Below are 19,426 nucleotides of genomic sequence, written 5' to 3'. Positions count from 1 at the left end.
GGTGTTGGCAAAATACTACCTTCTATGTCTGAACAGCCAAAACTGGTAGCCAGTCCAGGTTCAAGAGGTGGATTGTAGAGCCAGGCTTGGCAGGTGAAGAGCCGTCATTCTTACTCAAGAGGTTAAAGGAGGAAGATTGCAAGTTCTAGGCCAGCCTGGGCTACACCATGGGCTCTAGGTCAGCCTATGTCACTTACTAAAACCTTGTCTCAAAATAGAAAGTAAAGCCAGGCCTCATGTGGGTATGTGTGATGACAGCACCCAAGAGCCTGAGGCAGGAGGATCACAGCTTAAGACCTGAAGCACAAAATGAGTCCAACCCCCAACTAGTGCTAAACCAGGAGAGGGTTTCAGCTTGGTTTGTTGGTCAGTTGGTAAAGCGTTTGTCAACCAAGCTGTGGGTTTGATCCCCTAGCCCCTACATGCCTGTATCCTTAGCACTCAGAAAGGAGGATCATGGGGTTCATAGTGAGTTTGAGGCCAGCCTGGGCTACGTGGTCCTCACCCCCACCCTGTTTCAAAAAGAAAAAAAAGTCACATGGAAAAGAACCGTGGACAGAAGTGTTTGCAGCCATTCGTCCAGTCAGTCGCCACCCCCAATGACCCTGCACCCAGATGACTTAGGCCTCACTGCCTGCCCCTCTTTCTGCACCCCAGTCTGTTTCTGGAGTTCATGGGCGACCTCGAGTCCTCGGCTTGGACGGGCTGGCTCCTGGCTGTGCTGATGTTCTTGTCGGCCTGCCTACAGACACTGTTTGAACAGCAGTACATGTACAGAGTCAAGGTCCTGCAGATGAGGCTGCGAACAGCCATCACTGGCCTGGTGTACAGAAAGGTGAGCGCCAAGGGCAGGCGTGTGAGCATCCTGGGCTGTCTCCTGTCCTCCTACCTCCCTGCTTAACCCTCTGTGTGATCTGGCCCTGAGACTTCTCCAACCATATCTCTTCCATCTCTCATCCCATAGTGAGACCTCCGAGTGATGTCTGATGACTGTGGCTCCTTGGCCTCACTGAGAACAAATTGTTACTAGAATTATTAGGGTCAGAGCCTGGCCCCAGGCCCTAACCCCGGGCTGAGTACCTTCCCTAATCCGTCGATTAAACAGGCAAGGGACAGTGATTCCCCCTAAGTTCTTCTCTGGAATCCTGACTGTGGGGTTTAGATTTAAGTAGAGGCTAAGAGGTACTCATAGCTGTGCAGTTCTAGCTGGGGGTGCCCCTGTCTCTGGCAGGTTGTCAGGGCACTGTGAGATCACTCCCAAAGACAAGTTCCTCTCTGGCACCAGGCTACAACGTTTTCCTTCTCCCTGCATAAGGCTCCTAGGGAAATGGCAGTTTCCAGATATCCATTGTTTCTGTAGCCTGTTAGTACAAGGGAGGAGACACAGGATAATCTGCATTCCCACCAGGATGCTTATATCCCCCGCGAGTCTCTGTGACTGACTTCCTTTGAGCACCAGAGGAAACAAGGCAGCCTTTGATCCTCAGAAGAGGTCTGACTAGCCTGACCCCCAGGGAGACACCTTCTTGGCACTTGGCATGGCTGTCATTGAAATGAACTATAAACATCTTTGAACTCAGCTTCTGTCACTCAGACTCCAACTGTGCCAGCAATCTCTGAAGTTCTCAGGAGGCAGCATGGGCGGGGAGTCCCCGTGGGTGGGGCTGCAGCCAGCCCTCTGTGAAGACTTGCTGAGTGGCGAGTCCTACACATTGGGTCACACTAACTCTCACACAGTACAGAGCAGCAAGAAGAGCCAGGGTCCATCGTGCTTAGGGGTCCTGTGACCTCAGCAGCAGACAAATTAGAAGCCACCAGGGAAAGGCACTGGAGCCAGGGATGCTCAGGAAGCTCTGGCTGGGAGAATCTAACACCCTGTCCCACCTGTGTCGTGCCTTAGGGATCCTGAATTCCTAGCCTATGGGTCTCTGGCTCTGGCTCTGACTCAGGGCAAGTCAGTTCTCTGGGCCTCAGTTTTCTTAGCTGTAAAATAGGTACAGCATTGATTCCGGGATCACTTTTCACCTTTTAACAACTGTTACCATGCAACATACCACAGGCCTAGTTGCAGTCACCCCAGCATCCAGGGGAGAGCTCAGCGCAGTGTAGCCTGTATCTGCCCCTGATATCTGGGGAGAGGAGGCCGCTCTCAGCACAGACAGGGGCATCCCTAGCACTGGACAAATGAGCCCAGATCACCCAGGATCTAGCTTTTTGTAATTTTCACTAACGTGTCTCCCCAGATCCTCATGCCCAACCCCGGGAGGTTAGCTTGGGAAAGTTTACAGGTTCCCTGCATAGGTGGTAAACTGAGGTTGGGCCTGCACTCAGTGCCTACTCCCATTCCTCCCTCCTCTCGTGTCCCTCCTCCTCTCACCTGCCCAGGTCCTGGTCCTGTCCAGTGGTTCCAGAAAGTCCAGTGCAGCAGGGGACGTGGTCAACCTGGTGTCAGTGGACGTACAGCGGCTGGTCGAGAGCATCCTCCACCTCAACGGGCTGTGGCTGCTCTTCCTGTGGATCATTGTGTGCTTTGTCTACCTGTGGCAGGTATGGAGTAGGAGAAGTGGGTCTGGGCTTATGTATCCTCTTCCTTCTGGCTCTTCTGGTCCTTTCTTCCTTTCTTTCCTCCTCTTCCTCCTCCTCCTCCTCTTCCTCCTCCTCCTTCTCCTCCTCCTCCTCCTTCTCCTCCTCTCCCTCCTCCTCTTCCTCCTCCTCCTCTTCCTCCTCCTCCTCCTCCTTCTCCTCCTCCTCCTTCTCTTCCTGCTCCTCCTGCTCCTCCCTAAACCCAGTCTCCATCTGCACAGTGCAAGTTGACATAAAATGAAGAGTCTTAGAGAGGCCTTGACTGAAGTTCAAGCCCAGGCTAGCCCCCTCCAGCACTTAGTTCTCTCTCTTTCTCAAAATGCTAATGTCGATGGATTCACTCTGGAGTTTTAGTTTGGTTCAGTTTGGGGGTTTGGATTTTTTTTTTTTTTTTGAGGCAAGACCTTGTGTAACCCTGGCTATAGCCTCAAACTCACGCCATAGCCGAGGCTAGCCTTGAGCTTCTATCCTAATGCCTCCACCTTCTGAGTGCCAGAATTACAGGGGTGTGCCCATCCAGATGTGATCCTTACTACTGCCAAGTGTCAGTGGGTTCTCGGGGAACTCAGTAGGTGAATCCATTATGTTTTGGAGTGATTGATGTCACTGAAGCATGCTCACCAATGAAAGGCTAAAACATAGTGCTGGGGAAGAATCACCACCACGCGCAGAAAGCATAGCCGGGACGCTTTCCTTCCTTTTGCTTCACGGTACAAAAGCATCTGCTATTACTATTACCACTACTACTACTACTACTACTACTACTACTACTACTACTACTACTACTTCTACTACTACTACTACTACTATTATCACTATCATTATTATCATAGGCTCTGGCTGTGTATGGACTGCTGCCTGGGTTTAAATCTTGCTCTTACCATTTACTTGCTGTTAAACTTCACACTGCTAACTCACCTTCTCTGTGCTACAATTCCTTAGTTCCAAGAACAGAGGATAACTAGAAGCAGGCTCCTGGTCCTACAGGGGTGAGCCCCAGACAAGCTGACAGAGGTTGCGTAGCCTCTGTCTGGTCACGTGGGTCCAGTGGGGCTTTGGATTTGGATTCTGGAATGGTAGAAGTGCATTTGAGAGCTTGAGGATACAACCTGAGTCTAACAAGAAAATCATATGTGGTTTGTGGGCACCTTATTGGGGTAGCCCAGAGGGCATTTTGAGCAACGTTTTTAACAGCCCTGCATTGTGCCCGTGGCCCAGGGTGAGAGGAGGCATGAATTCCCCACTGTGGCATCGTGTTGGTGCTCAAAGCCTCTCAGAGTCTGGAGCACTTAGTTTCCAACTTAGGGATGCCCAGGCTGTGTGTCTAAGACACTGTGAACGGTACCCCGCACCCACTTGCTATAGCGCTGTTCGTCTGATGTGTGAGGGGAGCCATCGCCATGATCACTGACCACCATTGAATGCTTCCTTATTTACCTCTGTGGTGCCTCGTATATGCCACGCAGGCAGTTTTCCACTGAGCTACATCTTTGGTCCTTAAAAAAAATTATATTTATATATATTATATATTTATATTATATAAATATGTTTATATATGATGTTTATATATAAATATTTATTTAATATATATTTTTAATTTCAAGGCAAGGTCTCACTAAGAAGCTGGCCTTGCTGTACAGACAGGATGGTGTTTGTGATTCTCCTGCCTCAGCCGCAGGAGTACCTGCCATCATTACAGTGAGCTGTCCCACCCAGCTAGAGTTCTATTTGTGAACACTGACATTTGGATATTCCAAGGCTTACGCACAGTAGGTGGTCAGCAAGCATACACAGGCATCCAGCAGTGCCTGTGTGCAGTGTTGAAAAGCTGCCTGTTACCACAGAAGAGACAGGGAAGGAAGAAGGGCCTGATGAAAAACTGAGCAGGCCGAGGCTGATAGCAGTCAGAGACCTCAGTAGCTGCAGGTAACGCCCTGCACACTGCCTCTGCCCTGGCACCAGAGGACCACCATGCTGCCCCAGGCTTACTAAGATGGTGGGTTGGAGGTGCTATGGCTAAATGAAAATATTTGAGATGATGAGCGGGCCCTGGAGGGTGACCTTATTTTCCTTAAGAGTGTTCTCAAGGCTGCCAGTGGCTTTCAGGGCAGTTCTCCATTGAGCCACTAGGTGGCGGAATAGTCGCATGAATAAACCAAACTGGCCCACTTTAGTCCCGAGACCAGAGTTCCTACGGGCCTAGAGAGAAACTGGAGTTGGGGTGGAGGAAATCTCAGAAAAGCAGGATAGGACTTTACTTTAGAAAGCATTTAGCCTGTCCCCACCACCATATCTTGCAGGTAACTAGACCAAAGGCTGGTGTTTTGAAGCTGGTGGGAGAGAGTAACAAAACACAGGTGTCCAGTTAAATGTGACATTTTAAATAAACCGAATAACCGTTCAGTGTAACCATGTCTCCAATATTGCAGCAGACATTCTTACACTAAACACGCACACACACACACACACACACACACACACACACACACACCCCTCGGAAACCTCAACTGTGTGGATTTGTTTGGGTTTGTTTGTTTTATTTGTTTGTTTACATTTCAAATGTTATTCCCTTTCCCAGTTTCCTATCCATAAGCCCCTATCCCTATCTCCTCCCCCTTCCCCATAGGGTGTTTCCACCCCCTTATCTCCCCGAAACATTCTTCTACACTGGGAGTCCAACCTTGGCAGGACCAAGGGCCTCCCCTTCCACTGGTGCTCTTACTAGGCTATTCATTGCTACCTATGAGGTTGGAGCCCAGAGTCAGTCCATGTATAGTCTTTGGGTAGTGGTTTAATCCCTGGAAATTCTGGTTGGTTGGCATTGTTGTTCATATGGGGTCTCAAGCCCCTTCAGCTCTTTCAGCCCTTTCTCTGATTCCTCCAACGGGGGTCCCGTTGTCAGATCAGTGGTTTGCTGCTAGCATTCGCCTCTATATTTGACATGCTCTGGATGTGTCTCTCAGTGGATTTGTTTGTTAATCTGGTGACGCCCTACTGAGAGATGAGATGAAGGCTAGATTCATAGTGAGCCCTGAGAGGTGGGTGTGGCAGCACGTGCCTGTAATAGATGAATTTAGGAGGTGGGGGGCAGAGGATCGGGGTTTTCAGGTCAGTCTCAGCAACATAGAGTGTGCTGGCAAAATGGCTCAGGGGGCAAATTACAGTGCTTGCAGTCGGAGGACGCAATACTGAGGACCAAGCTGTGTCCTGGGGTCCATAGAAAAGTGAAAGGGAGAACTGACCCTGCAGCATCATCTCCTGACCTCCACATGCGTGCTGTGACCATGTCACCTCAATAAATAATCATTTTAAAGGAGCAGGGATAGGGAGCCAACGAAGTGCTTACTTAGCAGACAAGAGGACCCAAGTGGAGACCCCCGTGAGCTATAGAAAAAGCCAGGCACAGTGGCACACAGGGAAGTGGGGCGACCAAAACACGCGGGGTCTTATGACACCCTGCCTTCTGTCCCCAGCTCCTTGGGCCCTCTGCCCTCACAGCCGTTGCTGTCTTCCTGAGCCTTCTCCCCCTGAACTTCTTCATTACCAAGAAGAGGAGCTTCCATCAGGTTTGGCATTTGGGAATGCAGACGCCCTGGGCAGAGGAACGACCAGTGTCTGGTCAGTGACAGAGACAGGGACAGGCAAGAAGGGACTATAGGTCTGTCCTTGTGCTTCTGTGGTATCACCATGCCCCTTGGACAAGCCTCTGTTCCTTCTAGAATGTCCCCAAGCTATTGTCCTTCAGTGACTCCTGTCTCTGCCCCCCTCCACACTCAGCCAGAGGGACCTGTGGCAGCCAAGGAAACCAAACCTCCTTTGCTGATGTGGCTCAGTGTCGAAGCCTAAGACCCCACCATGGCCTCTGTCACTTTACCATGCTGCCTTCCTCTCTCCCTCACCAAACTCTGCTTCCTCACACAGCCACACTCAGTCTTTCGAGCGCAGTCTCCTTTGTCGGCAGATTTTATTTCTATAACACTTCCAGTAGAGAGCTCACAGCCATAAGACTAGAAGCCTCGAAGCACTGAGAATAGAGGCAGGCTCAGCGTCTGGGGCAGTAGATGGCATTTGTGCACCATAGGGACTGGTGAGATGGCTCAGCAGAGAGAGACGCTTGCTCACAAGCCTGACCACCTGAATTTGATACCACGACCCACATGGTGGACAGAGAGAACCAACTCTGGAAAGTGGTCCCTTGACCTCTTAATGCCACTGTGGCACGCACATGCTTATGCGTGTACAAAAATAAATAAATAAATAAATAAATAAATAAATAAATAAATAAATAAATAAATGTGAAAACAAAAGCCATTGAGCAGGGTGTGGTGGTGCACACCTTTAACCCCACATGCAGCAGGCAGATATGGGGGATCTTTGTGAGTTCGAGGCTAGCCTGGTTTACATAGCAAGTTCCAGGCCAGCCAGGACTACTAGTGAGAAACAATCTCAAAGATAGATGATAGACAGACAGATAGATAGATAGACAGACAGATAGATAATAGATAGATAGATAGATAGATAGATAGATAGATAGATAGATAGATAGACAGACAGATAGATAGATAGATAGATATAGTATAGATCCATCATCCCAGTATTATAGAGGCTGAGACAGGAGGATAGTTAGTTTGGGGCCAACCTGGACTGTGTAGCAGACTGATGAAAGGTGAGTAGAGTGTTCAGGAAAATGGAGGTAAATGAACTTGCCCTTCTTCACTGTCTCAACCATCCTCCCTGTCACCCACCCGCCCTGTCACCCAGCCTCCACTGTCACCCAGCCTCCACTGGCACCCACCCTCCCTGTCACCCACCCTCCACTGTCACCCAGCCTCCACTGTCACCCACCCTCCACTGTCACCCAGCCTCCCTGTCACCCACCCTCCCTGTCACCCACCCTCCACTGTCACCCACCCTCCCTGTCACCCACCCTCCCTGTCACCCAGCCTCCCTGTCACCCAGCCTCCACTGGCACCCACCCTCCACTGTCACCCACCCTCCACTGTCACCCACCCTCCCTGTCACCCAGCCTCTCTGTCACCCACCCACCCTGTCACCCAGCCTCCACTGGCACCCAGCCTCCACTGGCACCCACCCTCCCTGTCACCCACCCTCCCTGGCACCCACCCTCCCTGGCACCCAGCCTCCACTGTCACCCAGCCTCCCTCTCACCCACCCTCCCTGTCACCCACCCTCTCTGTCACCCACCCTCCCTCTCACCCACCTTCCACTGTCACCCACCCTCCCTGTCACCCACCCTCCCTGTCACCCACCCTCCCTGTCACCCACCCTCCACTGTCACCCACCCTCCCTCTCACCCACCCTCCCTGTCACCCACCCTCTCTGTCACCCACCCTCCACTGTCACTCACCCTCCACTGTCACCCACCCTCCCTCTCACCCACCCTCCACTGTCACCCACCCTCCCTGTCACCCACCCTCCCTGTCACCCACCCTCCCTGTCACCCACCCTCCCTGTCACCCACCCTCCACTGTCACCCACCCTCCCTCTCACCCACCCTCCCTCTCACCCACCCTCCCTCTCACCCACCCTCCCTCTCACCCACCCTCCCTCTCACCCACCCTCCCTCTCACCCACCCTCCCTGTCACCCACCCTCCCTGTCACTCACCCTCCACTGTCACCCACCCTCCCTCTCACCCACCCTCCACTGTCACCCACCCTCCCTGTCACCCACCCTCCCTGTCACCCACCCTCCCTGTCACCCACCCTCCCTGTCACCCACCCTCCACTGTCACCCACCTTCCACTGTCACGCAGCTCCTTAAGCACCTCACTCCACTCTGCGACCTCACCAGCCCTCCTGCCCTCTTCATATGCAAGTATGAAGCACTCCACCTCCCCATTTTTGCTTCTGCAGGTCCCTGGATACCTTCCCAGCAGACGTCCATGCTGTCTTTCCCCTTGCTGACCAGGTTGGCCACTCTCTGAGTGACCTCAAAGACTCTGTCCACAGCTGCCCCATAGACTCTTGCATGGAACTTGAAACCCTAAACTTTTCCGCCTGACCTCAAAGCCCTGCCTGCTGCAGTCTCCCCTCTCCTGAAGAACCCAGTTCTCTGTGTCCCTTTCCTGCGGTCTCCCTGGATTTCTTTTGAGTCCTACTGTTCCCTCTCTGAAGGTCCCCCTCGTATATCTACCTACTCCAGCTGCCTGTAGCTTCCTGTTCTCCTCATTAAGATCTAGTTCAAGTACACCCATCCCTCCAGAAAACCTTCCTGGTAACACCATCACTCCCATGGGGGCTTCTGATTGGCACAGGGATAGTGGGCTCAGGGGGCTGGGACAGCTCTGGGAGGAGTGAAGGCCCAGGGTGTGGGTGGTGTAGCTCAGGACCCTGGCAGAGATGCTGGGCTAGTGTGTGGCTTGGAGAAAGAATCTGCAGGGTTTGTGGCAGAGCAACCGCAGGGTCCACAGAGATGGAGAATTCCAGGCTGGTCTCTCTCTTGCCTCCTCTTCCCTGTCTCAGGAAGAACAGATGAGGCAGAAGGCCTCCCGAGCACGGCTCACCAGCTCCATGCTCAGAACTGTGAGAACCATCAAGTCCCACGGCTGGGAGTGTGCCTTCCTGGAGCGACTCCTGCATATCCGGGGCCAGGAGCTAGGTGCCCTGAAGACCTCCGCCTTCCTCTTCTCTGTGTCTCTCGTGTCCTTCCAAGTGTCTACATTTCTGGTGACGTCATTCTGGGCTCACTGCAGATGCCAGAGGGTTGGGAGAGGACGTGCCTGGGGTGGAGAGCGGGTGCCAGCAGCATCGCATCTCATGGACCGCAGAGACACCTCAGTGGGCTCTGCCCACCCGGAACGGGCAGCAGGCTCAGTGCCACCCTTGTGCCTCAACAGGTGGCGCTGGTTGTGTTTGCTGTCCACACCCTGGTGGCAGAGGACAACGCCATGGATGCGGAGAAGGCGTTTGTGACGCTCACGGTGCTCAGCATCCTTAACAAAGCCCAGGCCTTCCTCCCCTTCTCTGTGCACTGCCTCGTTCAGGTGAGGGTCCAGGAGGGTCCAGGAGTCATCACGCCTGCCCACTGTCAGCAACGACGGGGAGGGAGAGGGCTAGAGGACAGCCCGACGTCAGAAGTGAGGGAAACCTCAGCAAACATCCTGGAGAATGTGTCACTTTTACAGTCAGGAACTCATCCTGGGCCCCTCCTTGAGAGGGGAGGGACTTTTTTTTCTCTGCCTTTTGTCTTTGCCGACTCATATCCTGGGACTTGCTGAAAAGGAGGAAGAGTGAATGATTGAACTGTTTCCTCCTCCTCGAACCCTCTTCCTCCTCCCCTCCTCTTTCTCTTCCTCTTCTTTCTCCTCCTCTGTCTTCTGGCATGTGTGTTTGTGTGTGAGTGTGTGTGTTGTGTGTTGTATGAGTGTGTTGTATGAGTGTAGTACATATGTGTGCGAGTGTGGTATGTATGTGTATATCTGTGTGCATGAGTGTGCACATGTGTGTTATATGAGTGTGGTATGTGTGAGAGTGTGGTATGTATGTGTGTGTATTTGTGTGTATGAGTGTGTATGTGTGTGTTGTATGAGTGTAGGGTGTGTGTGCTATGTGAAGACAGTATTGTGTATGTGAGTGTGAGTATGTATGTGTGTGTTGTGTGTGTATGAGTGTGTGTGAATGTGTATCTGTGTGAGTGTGTATGTATATGTGAGTGTTTATGAGTGTATGTGTTTGTGTATTGTGTGGTAGTGTGTATATGTGTGTGTGTGTGAGTATGTATGTCTGTATGAGTGTTATGTTGTAAGACTGTGTATGTGTGTGAGTGTGTGTATCTGTGTGTGTGAGTGTGTATGTGTTGTGTGAGTGTGGGGTGTGTGTAGTGTGAGTATGGTGTGTGTGTATGTGTGTGCAGGTTGTGTGTGGGGTGAGTGTGGTGTGTATGTGCGTGTGAGTGTGTGTAAGTGTATATGTATGTGTATGTGTGTGAGTGTATATGCGTGTGAGTGTGTATGAGTGTTGTGTGAGTATGATGTGTGTGGAGTGTGTGTGTGTGTGTACGTGTGTGAGTACATATTGTGCTGTGTGAGTGTGTTATGTGAGTGTGGTGTGTATATATGTATGTGTGCATGTGTGTGTGTGAGAAAGTGTGAGATGTGTATGTGTGTGTGTTATATGTGTGGAGTATGTGTGTGTTGTGTGAGTGAATGTGTGTATGTATATATGTATGTGGAGTATGTGTGAGTGTGTGTATGTATGTGTGTGCTGTGTGAGTGTGGTGTGTGTTGTATGTGTGTGTTGTTTGAGTGTGGTGTGTGTGAAACACTGGCCAGAGGTCGATGTCCGATGTCTTCCTCTCCTACTCTCCGCCTTACTTTTTAGTATTAACTTTTTTATTCTTTGAGAATCTCAGTGTGTTTTGATCGTGTTCACGCCCACTCTCCCCCTAACTCCTCTCAAATCCACTCCCTATCCACTCCCAACTTTGTGGTTTCTCTCTTTTTTTTTTTTTTTTTTTTTTGGTTCTTTTTTTTGGAGCTGGGGACCGAACCCAGGGCCTTGCGCTTCCTAGGTAAGCGCTCTACCACTGAGCTAAATCCCCAGCCCCGGTTTCTCTCTTTTTATAACCCACTGGGTCTGATTTGCACTGAGCATGTGCTGCTGAGTGTGGGGCCATCCTCGGACCTACCTGAAGCCACACCCTTGAGTAAACTGTGTTAGTCAGGGTTTCTGTGGCTGTGATAAAACACCACAACCAAAAGCAACTTGGGGAGGAAACTGTTTATTTCACCTGACAGCTTGTGAGTCCTTATCTTGAGAAGGCAGGACAGGAACTCAAGGCAGGAAGTGCTGCAGAGCTGTGGGGAAGTGCTGTCTGGTTTGCTCAGCCTCTTTTCCTGTTACCTGGCTCGGAATTACCTGGCTGGGGCGGCTCCACCCTCAATGGACAGGGCTCTCCCACATTAACCATTAATCAACAAAATGTTCTGCAGATTTGCCTGCAGGCCTACAGTTTCATGATGTTTTCACAATTGAGAGTCCCTCTTCCCAAATGACTCTAGCTTATGGCAAGGTGACATAAACTAACCAACACACCTGCCTTCCCTCAGAAGTTATTAATCATCCATAGCTCCTTGGCTAGACATGGGGGCTCACAAGTCCCTTCCTTGGCCATGTTAGGTTGACCAACTAGGTCTTGAGCAGGCAGCCACGGCTGCTGTGAGTTCACAAGCAGCAGTCATGCGGCGTCCCCCAGACACTGTCTCCCTTGAGTCCTTCCTGACCTCTAGCTCTTACAGTCTTCCTGCTCCCTCTTCCATGACGTTGGCTGAGCCTTGGAGAAAGGGGGTGTGGGACGCAAGTCGCATCTGTAGGCGAGCTCTTTGCAGACAATTCTTATCCGCACTCCGACTAGGTGCAAGTCTCTGCATGAACCAAGGTCTGAGATTTCCGCTAACGTAAGGCATGGAGTCACACACTTAGAAGACAGTTTAATATGAAGTCCATTGGTAACACAATAATAGTAGGTTCACTCCCACAGCCTGTAAGCTCCCCAACCATGGGTTATTGGCCAGACTTATAGTACCAGATGTGCATTTCCGCCAGTGGAGCAGGCCTGAAATCCAACAGAAAACCTTACCCAATAACGTGCACACCACGACTGCGCATGGGCACATCCTTCCATGACAGTCATCGGAGCTCACAGGGTTCATAGCTAGGTAAGAGAGTCGGTAACTTTCCACACTAGCAGCCTGCGGAGCACCTCTCTGGTACACCAGCAGGGAGGAAGCTGCCCAATCAGCACCGACTTGGTTTCTCCGTGCCCTGTGACCAAAGTATGCTGTGCCTTCAGGTCTTACCATCAAACTCTGGTGGGCACTGAGAGCAACTGTTGTTTTAGGGATCTCTCTAGGTCAGAGGTGTGGTATCCCACATCTGACACTAGGCATCTTACTAATGGTTTATGACAGAAGCATTATCCCTTGTGCAGGGTAACTCCAATTAAATCGTATACACATGTACCTTTATGCATACATGCATGGAAGCTTCTAAAATAGCAGGGTTTTTTTTTTTTCATTAAAAAAATCCTTAGTGCTAGTTATCCTTCTCTCTACCCCACTTTAGTTTTTGAGACAGAGTCTCTCACTGAACCCAGAGTTTACCATTTGACCAGACTGCCTGGCCAGAAAGCTCGGGGAGTCTCCACTCTCCAAATGTCGGGATGACAGACATGAACTGCCATGACCAGATTTTACATGGGCTCTGGGGATTTGAACCCAGGACATTATACTTGCACAGCGAGCACTTCGTCCCACTGAGCTATCTCCTCAGTTCCAGGCTACTGTATTGCAATGATCACCTCCAGTCACCAAGTGTAGGTGTGCAATGGGTGCTCAAGAGCACCCCTAGTGGACAGAGTTGGAAGTTACTCCACATGGTTGCTGGGTGCTGCTACAGGACTTAGTTGGAGGTAGCTGGTTTGTTCCAGTCTCTCTGTTTGGGATTGAGAAGCAGAGAAGCCCCCACCCATGTCGAGGTCATTGTTTTCTATGACCTACAGACATCCCAGCACCTAACAAATGCAAAGTTTGAGCTAGGTGCTCAGAAAGCCCTTCTAATCTGGTGACTAGCCCACTCTCGTATCTCCAGGCTCGGGTGTCCTTTGACCGCCTAGCTGCTTTCCTGTGCCTGGAAGAAGTAGACCCCAATGGCATGGTCTTGAGTCCCTCCAGATGCTGTGAGTGCTGAGATGGGCAGGGGGAGGGGGACGAAGACATCATATGCAATGTAGATCTCACCGTCATGTCACCCAACATCTTCTGCTTCTGCTAGTGTACAGTGATGACTAGTGGAGCACTGTGGGGTGCCACCTAGGTGCTCGGAAGTAGGTACCCCATCAAGAACTTACCCTTATGCAGAAGTCTAGACCGAGAACCATGCACATATTGTTAAGCTAAAGACTTGAATCAGAGCGTCAGTGTGGGGATTCACAAACTCTAGTTAGTCAGCTCTCTCCTCCCCTACTCATTCACCCCATCCCCCACTCACCCCCCAATCCTCCACTCTTCACCCTACCTCACCCCCACACCCCCACCCCACTAAATCCTGCCACCTCCGGCCACTGCCTATGTGACTTTGATTGCCTCAGGGAAGAAGAGCAGAGAATGGCCTGTCACCAGATGAGCATTTCCCACTCAGTTAATATAATTGAGGCATCTGGTCAACCTGCTTATCTGGAAATTGTCCACTGGTACTTAAAATCCTGCCCTTGGGATGGATGCCCCACCCTAGAGACCTATCTGAATCCCAGCTCTGACATGTTAACCTCTTAGAGCCTCAGTGCCCATCTTCAGGGTCCAAGCACTCTGGAGGGTTGGGGGAGGCTGTCTTGGAGATCACATTAATTCAAGTAACACAGTCAGACTATAAACGTTTGCAAAATTAATACATGTATTTACTTATTTAAATTTTTGGCTTAAAAATTAGAAGGGGTAATTTATTTTTATTTTACATGTATAAGGGTTTTATTCACATAGATGTCTGTGTACTAGTGAGTGTCTGATGCCCAGGGAGGCCATAAGAGGGTGCCAGATCCCCTGGAATGGGAGTTACAGATGGTTGTGAACTGCCATGTGTATATATTAGGAATTCAGCCTGGGTCCTCTACAAGAGCAGCCAGTGCCCTGAGCTACTAACTCATCTCTCTGACAACCACCCCCCGCCCCCCATATTTTGGCTTTTGGAGACAGGATATTGTAAACCAGACTGGCCTTGAACTTGATATGAAGCTAAGGTTGGACTTGAACTCATGATCTTTCTGCCTTCACCTCCCAAATACTGGGATTACAGGCACAAACCACCACACTGAGATTACTTATTTATTTACCCAAATGCATAAATAAATAACTTTATTGATGATCTTCATATATAGCCCAAGCTGGCATCACACTTACTCTATAGCCCAGGCTAGCCTCCAACTCATTACCCTCCTGTCTCAACCTCCCAGGTGCCAGGATGACAGGCATGAGCCACCATATCCAGTTCAAACCTTATTTATTTAAGAAAAGAAAAGGTCAGCAGACAGGATCTGAACCCCTGGCTGAGGCCACTTGTCCCTGAATTACAGTGTTATTGAGGTAGGATTGCTGTTATGTCAGTAGGTAGCAGGACCACGGCCTTGCAATGAATGCTTCTAGCTGAAATGATGTTTTTCTAGCTGAAATGATGTTTTGGGGATGGAGCCTCTGAGGCCTTAAACACTGAACACTGGAATGCTGGGAGGGCAGTACCAGCCCCTGTAACTGTTTTCTTATGTCCTGTAGCCTCGAAGGATCGAATTTCTATACACAATGGCACCTTCGCTTGGTCCCAGGAGAGCCCGCCCTGCCTGCACGGGTATGAAACCCCACAGAGATGCCCTTGGCTTATGAGAAAGTGTTCCACCTAGGTCTGGAAGATAAGCCGGACCAGGGTTCTGTGCAGGGAGGCAAGGGTTCCTGCGTGCCACAGCCCTGTAGTGGGAACACAGGGTACCTGAGCTCCCCTATCAGGCAGGAGACACCCCTGTTTCCCACCTGACCAAAAGGAGCCTTGAGGCCCAGCCTCATCAGCTATGACCTTCTTCTGTGCCTCTTCTATCAGTTTCAAGGTCATTGTCACCCAGCCCCAAGATACCTCACAAAGAGAAAGAAAATCTGGCCATGTGTGTCCACCTCATCCGTAGTCTCGGGGTGTTTACTGAGCACTCCCTTGCTGTGCAAGGCTCTGTTCTGTATGCTGGGGACAGAGGGAAGGCTGGGGCTCTACTCTCTCGGGGTAACATTTGGATGGACATGGGACGCAAGTAGAAAGTCTGGGGAAGGGACAAAAGCTGGCGGTGTAGGTAGGTTGGCATTCCAGCAGAGGGCACAGCAGAGGTCAGGGGGAGGCTCTTTGAACAGCAGGAAGACCAAAAGCAAAGACAGTGAGGCAGAAGCATGTGAGGCCCAGGCTCTCTCTCTCTCAGTCTCACCCTGTGACATTTGGGCTGAGAATTCCTTATGGTGGGCTGTCCTGGTTCATGTAGTATGTTTGGCAGAACTAAGAGCTACTGAACTCCGTCCCCAATCAGCTGTGGGAATCCACCCAACTAAGGTAAAATCACCCCTGATGAAAGCCACTGGGCTATGCTTAAGAAGCACTAAGGGGTTGGGGATTTAGCTCAGTGGTAGAGCGCTTGCCTAGCAAGTGCAAGGCCCTGGGTTCGGTCCCCAGCTCCGAAAAAAAAAAAAAAAAAAAAAAAAAGAAGCACTAAGCTTAAGGTGGTGGTGCACACCTTCAATCACTGCACTCAGGAGGCAGAGGCAGGTGGATCTCTGAGTTGGTCAACTTGGTCTACAGAGTGAGTTTCGGGACAGCCAGGGTGACACAGAGAAACCCTGTCTTGAGAGAGAGAGAGAGAGAGAGAGAGAGAGGAAAAAGAAGGAAGAGGACAAAGGGGAAGGAGCAGGAGCAGAAGCAGAAGCACTAAGAGCATGACTGGGTATAACTCATGTTCACCAGAACTTTCCTTTTGAACCTCAGTCAAAGCTTGGAAGGGTTATGAACTGATTTGGTCTTTAGAAACAGTCTCGCTGTGTAGTCTTGACTAGCCTGACGCTCACTTTGTAGACCAGGCTGGCTTCAACTCAGAGATCCACCTGCTCTGGCTCCCTAGTGCTGGGACTAGAGGTGGACATCACCAAGCCCAGCCCTGACGTGCTCTTAAACAGGTCCCTGTGGCTTTGCTGGATCAGGGCTGACTGCAGAAGATGGGCAGGAGTAGCCTGGGGCAGAGGCAGGGAGAGCAGCCAGTCCTGTATTGCAAAGGCCTGAGCAAGAGATGACAACAGCCAAACCCTCACACCACGATCCCAAATGCGTGTGTGCATACGTGCCTGGATATGCATACAGTGGCATACGTGTAGGCACGCACATGTATACTGGCTGTACATGTGACTGTGTACACTGTCTGCGGCATGACTGTACTGTGGCAAGTACATCTGATGAAAGGCAGTTCAGATAGTCAAACAAAGATCAGGGAGGAAAAGCCTTGTGTATCCTCTTCATGGTCTCCCCAGTGCCTGGGCAGCAGGATGGGGTGGGTGTGTCTGGAGTTCCCCGCTTCTTCTGTACACACCCAGGCTGGACCTTCAGGGCTGCATCTCCCCTGGGTTGTCAGGATCAACCTCACCGTGCCCCAGGGCTGTCTGCTGGCTGTTGTGGGTCCAGTGGGGGCTGGAAAGTCCTCCCTGCTGTCTGCCCTGCTTGGGGAGCTGTTGAAGGTAGAAGGGTCTGTGAGCATTGAGGTAAGGCCATCCCCATTCCCCCCTGCCCTGGCTGCTAAGGTGTTATCTTCAGAGATGCTGCACCACCCATGTCTTCCCCTCACAGCCAAGAGCCCTCCATTCACTGGCTCTGCCTCCCTCCCTCTGAACACCGGTTTCCCCACTCTCATATGACCTACCAACAGTAAGGAGTGTTTCAGGGTTCCGTGGCCTACGTGCCTCAGGAGGCTTGGGTCCAGAATACCTCTGTGGTGGAGAATGTGTGCTTCAGGCAGGAGCTGGATCTGCCATGGTTGCAGGAAGTTCTAGAAGCCTGTGCCTTGGGGTCTGATGTGGCCAGCTTCCCTGCAGGAGTTCACACCCCAGTAGGGGAGCAGGTGAGGAGACCCTGGGATCATATGCCTCCCTGACCTGAGGGTAGGAAGATGGGGGACAGTAGGGACAGAAAGAGGGGAGGGAAGGAGACCCCAGGTCAGGGCCAAACATATGGCACTGTTCATTTATTGAGGAGAAACTAATTTTAAAAAATAAAGCAAAGACGAAGGGAGAGCAGAATGGCTGCTGAGTAATGATAATCAAACTGCTTCCCCTCTCCTGGCCTCACCAATGTATATGAGCAGAGATGGTCCCCACACGGGACACAGGCATCTGAAGCTATAGAACCAACAGAATCAGAAAACTATGTGCTAAGGATCAAGTCTGGCCCACTACTTGTTTTTGTAAATAAAGTTTTATTGGGACACAACACCTATCCAGTGACTTATGGTCTATGACAACTTTTGCTCTCAGAGGTCAGAGTTGGGCAACTGAGACAGACATCAGATGGCCCTCAAAGTTTACAAGAATTACTCCCTGGCCCATCCTAGAAAATGCGGTCTGACCCTGGATTAAGGAACTGGGAATCAATGCTGGGGATCAAACCTAGGTCTCTGCAGATTCTGAGCAACTGCTTTACTTCTGAGCTACAGCCCCTACTTTGCTTTTGTTTGAGATGGGGTCTAGGACTTTTGGGGGTATTCTGTTTTTGGACAGTGTCTCTTTGCATAATAGTTCTGACTGTCCTGGAACTTACTATGTAGACCAGGTTGACCTCAAATTCAAAGATATCCACCTGCCTCTGCTCCTGAGTTCTGGGATTACGTACCACCATGCCTGCCTGGGGTCTAGAACTTTTGATCATTTTGCCTCAGCCTCCTGAGTGCTGAGAGGACAAGCATGTGCCAGCACAGCTGACTCAGACCCACATTTTCTATCCCTTCTCCCTTTAGACCAATCCCAGTCCTGCAGGTAGAAAGCACTGGGCCAACGGGTCCTTACTCCCTCTCTCTTCCCAGAACCCTCAGGTTTCCTTTCTCTCAGAATCAGAGCCACAGTTTTGACCATCCCCATAAAAGCGTCCACGTGAGCCCATTTCTCTCTCTACATCCTCTCTGGTCATACATCCCCGTTCCTGCTCTCTCCAGCTACAGGGACCCTGCCATGCACACTCATAGTTCAGGGCCTGAGTACATCCTCGTTCCCAGCGAGAAAGCCATCTCCCTGGGGCACACAAGGCTATGCCCCTCCCACCTCCTGTCACCTTGAAGGCCAGGCCTGCCCTGTCAGCTTGACCAGTGCATACTCATTAGAAAGGGTCAGAAGGAAGGAACGTGGTTGCTCACTGCTAGAGCCCCACTGCCAGGTACATCCCAGCAGAGCAGCCATGGTGAGCATTGGCTGAATGAATGGATGAATGAAAATTAGGACTGGATGTGTAGGCGACAGGGAGCAAGCGATGTCCTCAGTGCACGTCGGCAATGGAGAAGAGGGAAGAAACTCTGGGCTGAGAGGGAGGAAGCCATAACCTGGAAGAGAGGGGAGATGGAGCAGTGCACACGGTGTCTCCAGAAGGGAGGCTGGGAAGTGGGGAAGCAGGCTCAGGCCAGCAAGGGCTCAGTGTTTACAGACAAGTGTGACCCAGGGCACCTTGAGCTGCCCCCTGACTGAATGAGCAGGGCCATCTCTTGCCTATGCCATTCTGCTTTGTTGCTGTCCTACTTTTGTTTTTTGAGACAGGGTTTCACCCTGTAGCCCTGGCTGTCCTGCAACTCAGAGACCCACTTGCCTCTGCCTGCCAAGCAGTGGGATTAGAGGTGTGCAACACCACTGCCCCGCCAACCGGTCATTCCGATGTCACCAGCAGATGTGCATCTGAGTCCCTGTCTCACTCATGTCCCCAGGGCATGAATCTTTCTGGGGGCCAGAAGCAGCGGCTGAGCTTGGCTCGGGCTGTGTACAGAAGGGCTGCTGTGTACCTGATGGATGACCCCCTAGCAGCCCTGGATGCGCATGTCAGCCAGGAAGTCTTCAAACAGGTCATTGGCCCCAGTGGACTTCTCCAAGGTACGGTAAGTGAAGTAGAGGAAGTCCTGGGAGTTCTGTCCTCACCAAGGACCGTCTCATGAGCCCTTCTTGAGTCCAGCTTTCTTCTTTGTATCAGTCAGTTTTTCCTGCAACAGTGCTGTGTAACAAACACCTCCCCAAATCTCCTTGGCTTTTGTAATGTATTTCCACTTGTTATATTTTGAACCAAAGGTGA

The 19,426-nt window shown here is 51.1% G+C and overlaps 1 protein-coding gene across 3 annotated transcripts in view; it reads left to right on the top strand.

Moving 5' to 3' along the window:
* The window catches only part of Abcc6 (ATP binding cassette subfamily C member 6), a 54,235-nt gene that overhangs the window by 15,016 nt on the left and 19,793 nt on the right, over nucleotides 1-19,426 (top strand). For all 3 annotated transcript variants that reach the window (XM_087593683.1, XM_087593682.1, NM_031013.1), the window contains 10 exon segments: nucleotides 658-835; nucleotides 2,386-2,547; nucleotides 6,057-6,149; nucleotides 9,068-9,271; nucleotides 9,442-9,588; nucleotides 13,193-13,280; nucleotides 14,866-14,938; nucleotides 16,743-16,869; nucleotides 17,049-17,225; nucleotides 19,068-19,235. In XM_087593683.1, the coding sequence (XP_087449809.1) occupies nucleotides 658-835; nucleotides 2,386-2,547; nucleotides 6,057-6,149; nucleotides 9,068-9,271; nucleotides 9,442-9,588; nucleotides 13,193-13,280; nucleotides 14,866-14,938; nucleotides 16,743-16,869; nucleotides 17,049-17,225; nucleotides 19,068-19,235 (1,417 nt within the window).

Source organism: Rattus norvegicus, chromosome 1 (genome assembly GCF_021556685.1).
Source record: "Rattus norvegicus strain SHRSP/BbbUtx chromosome 1, alternate assembly SHRSP_T2T, whole genome shotgun sequence".
Taxonomy (NCBI): domain Eukaryota; kingdom Metazoa; phylum Chordata; class Mammalia; order Rodentia; family Muridae; genus Rattus; species Rattus norvegicus.
Note: the sequence above shows the minus strand (reverse complement) of the source record. Positions and strands in the feature narration are given on the sequence as shown.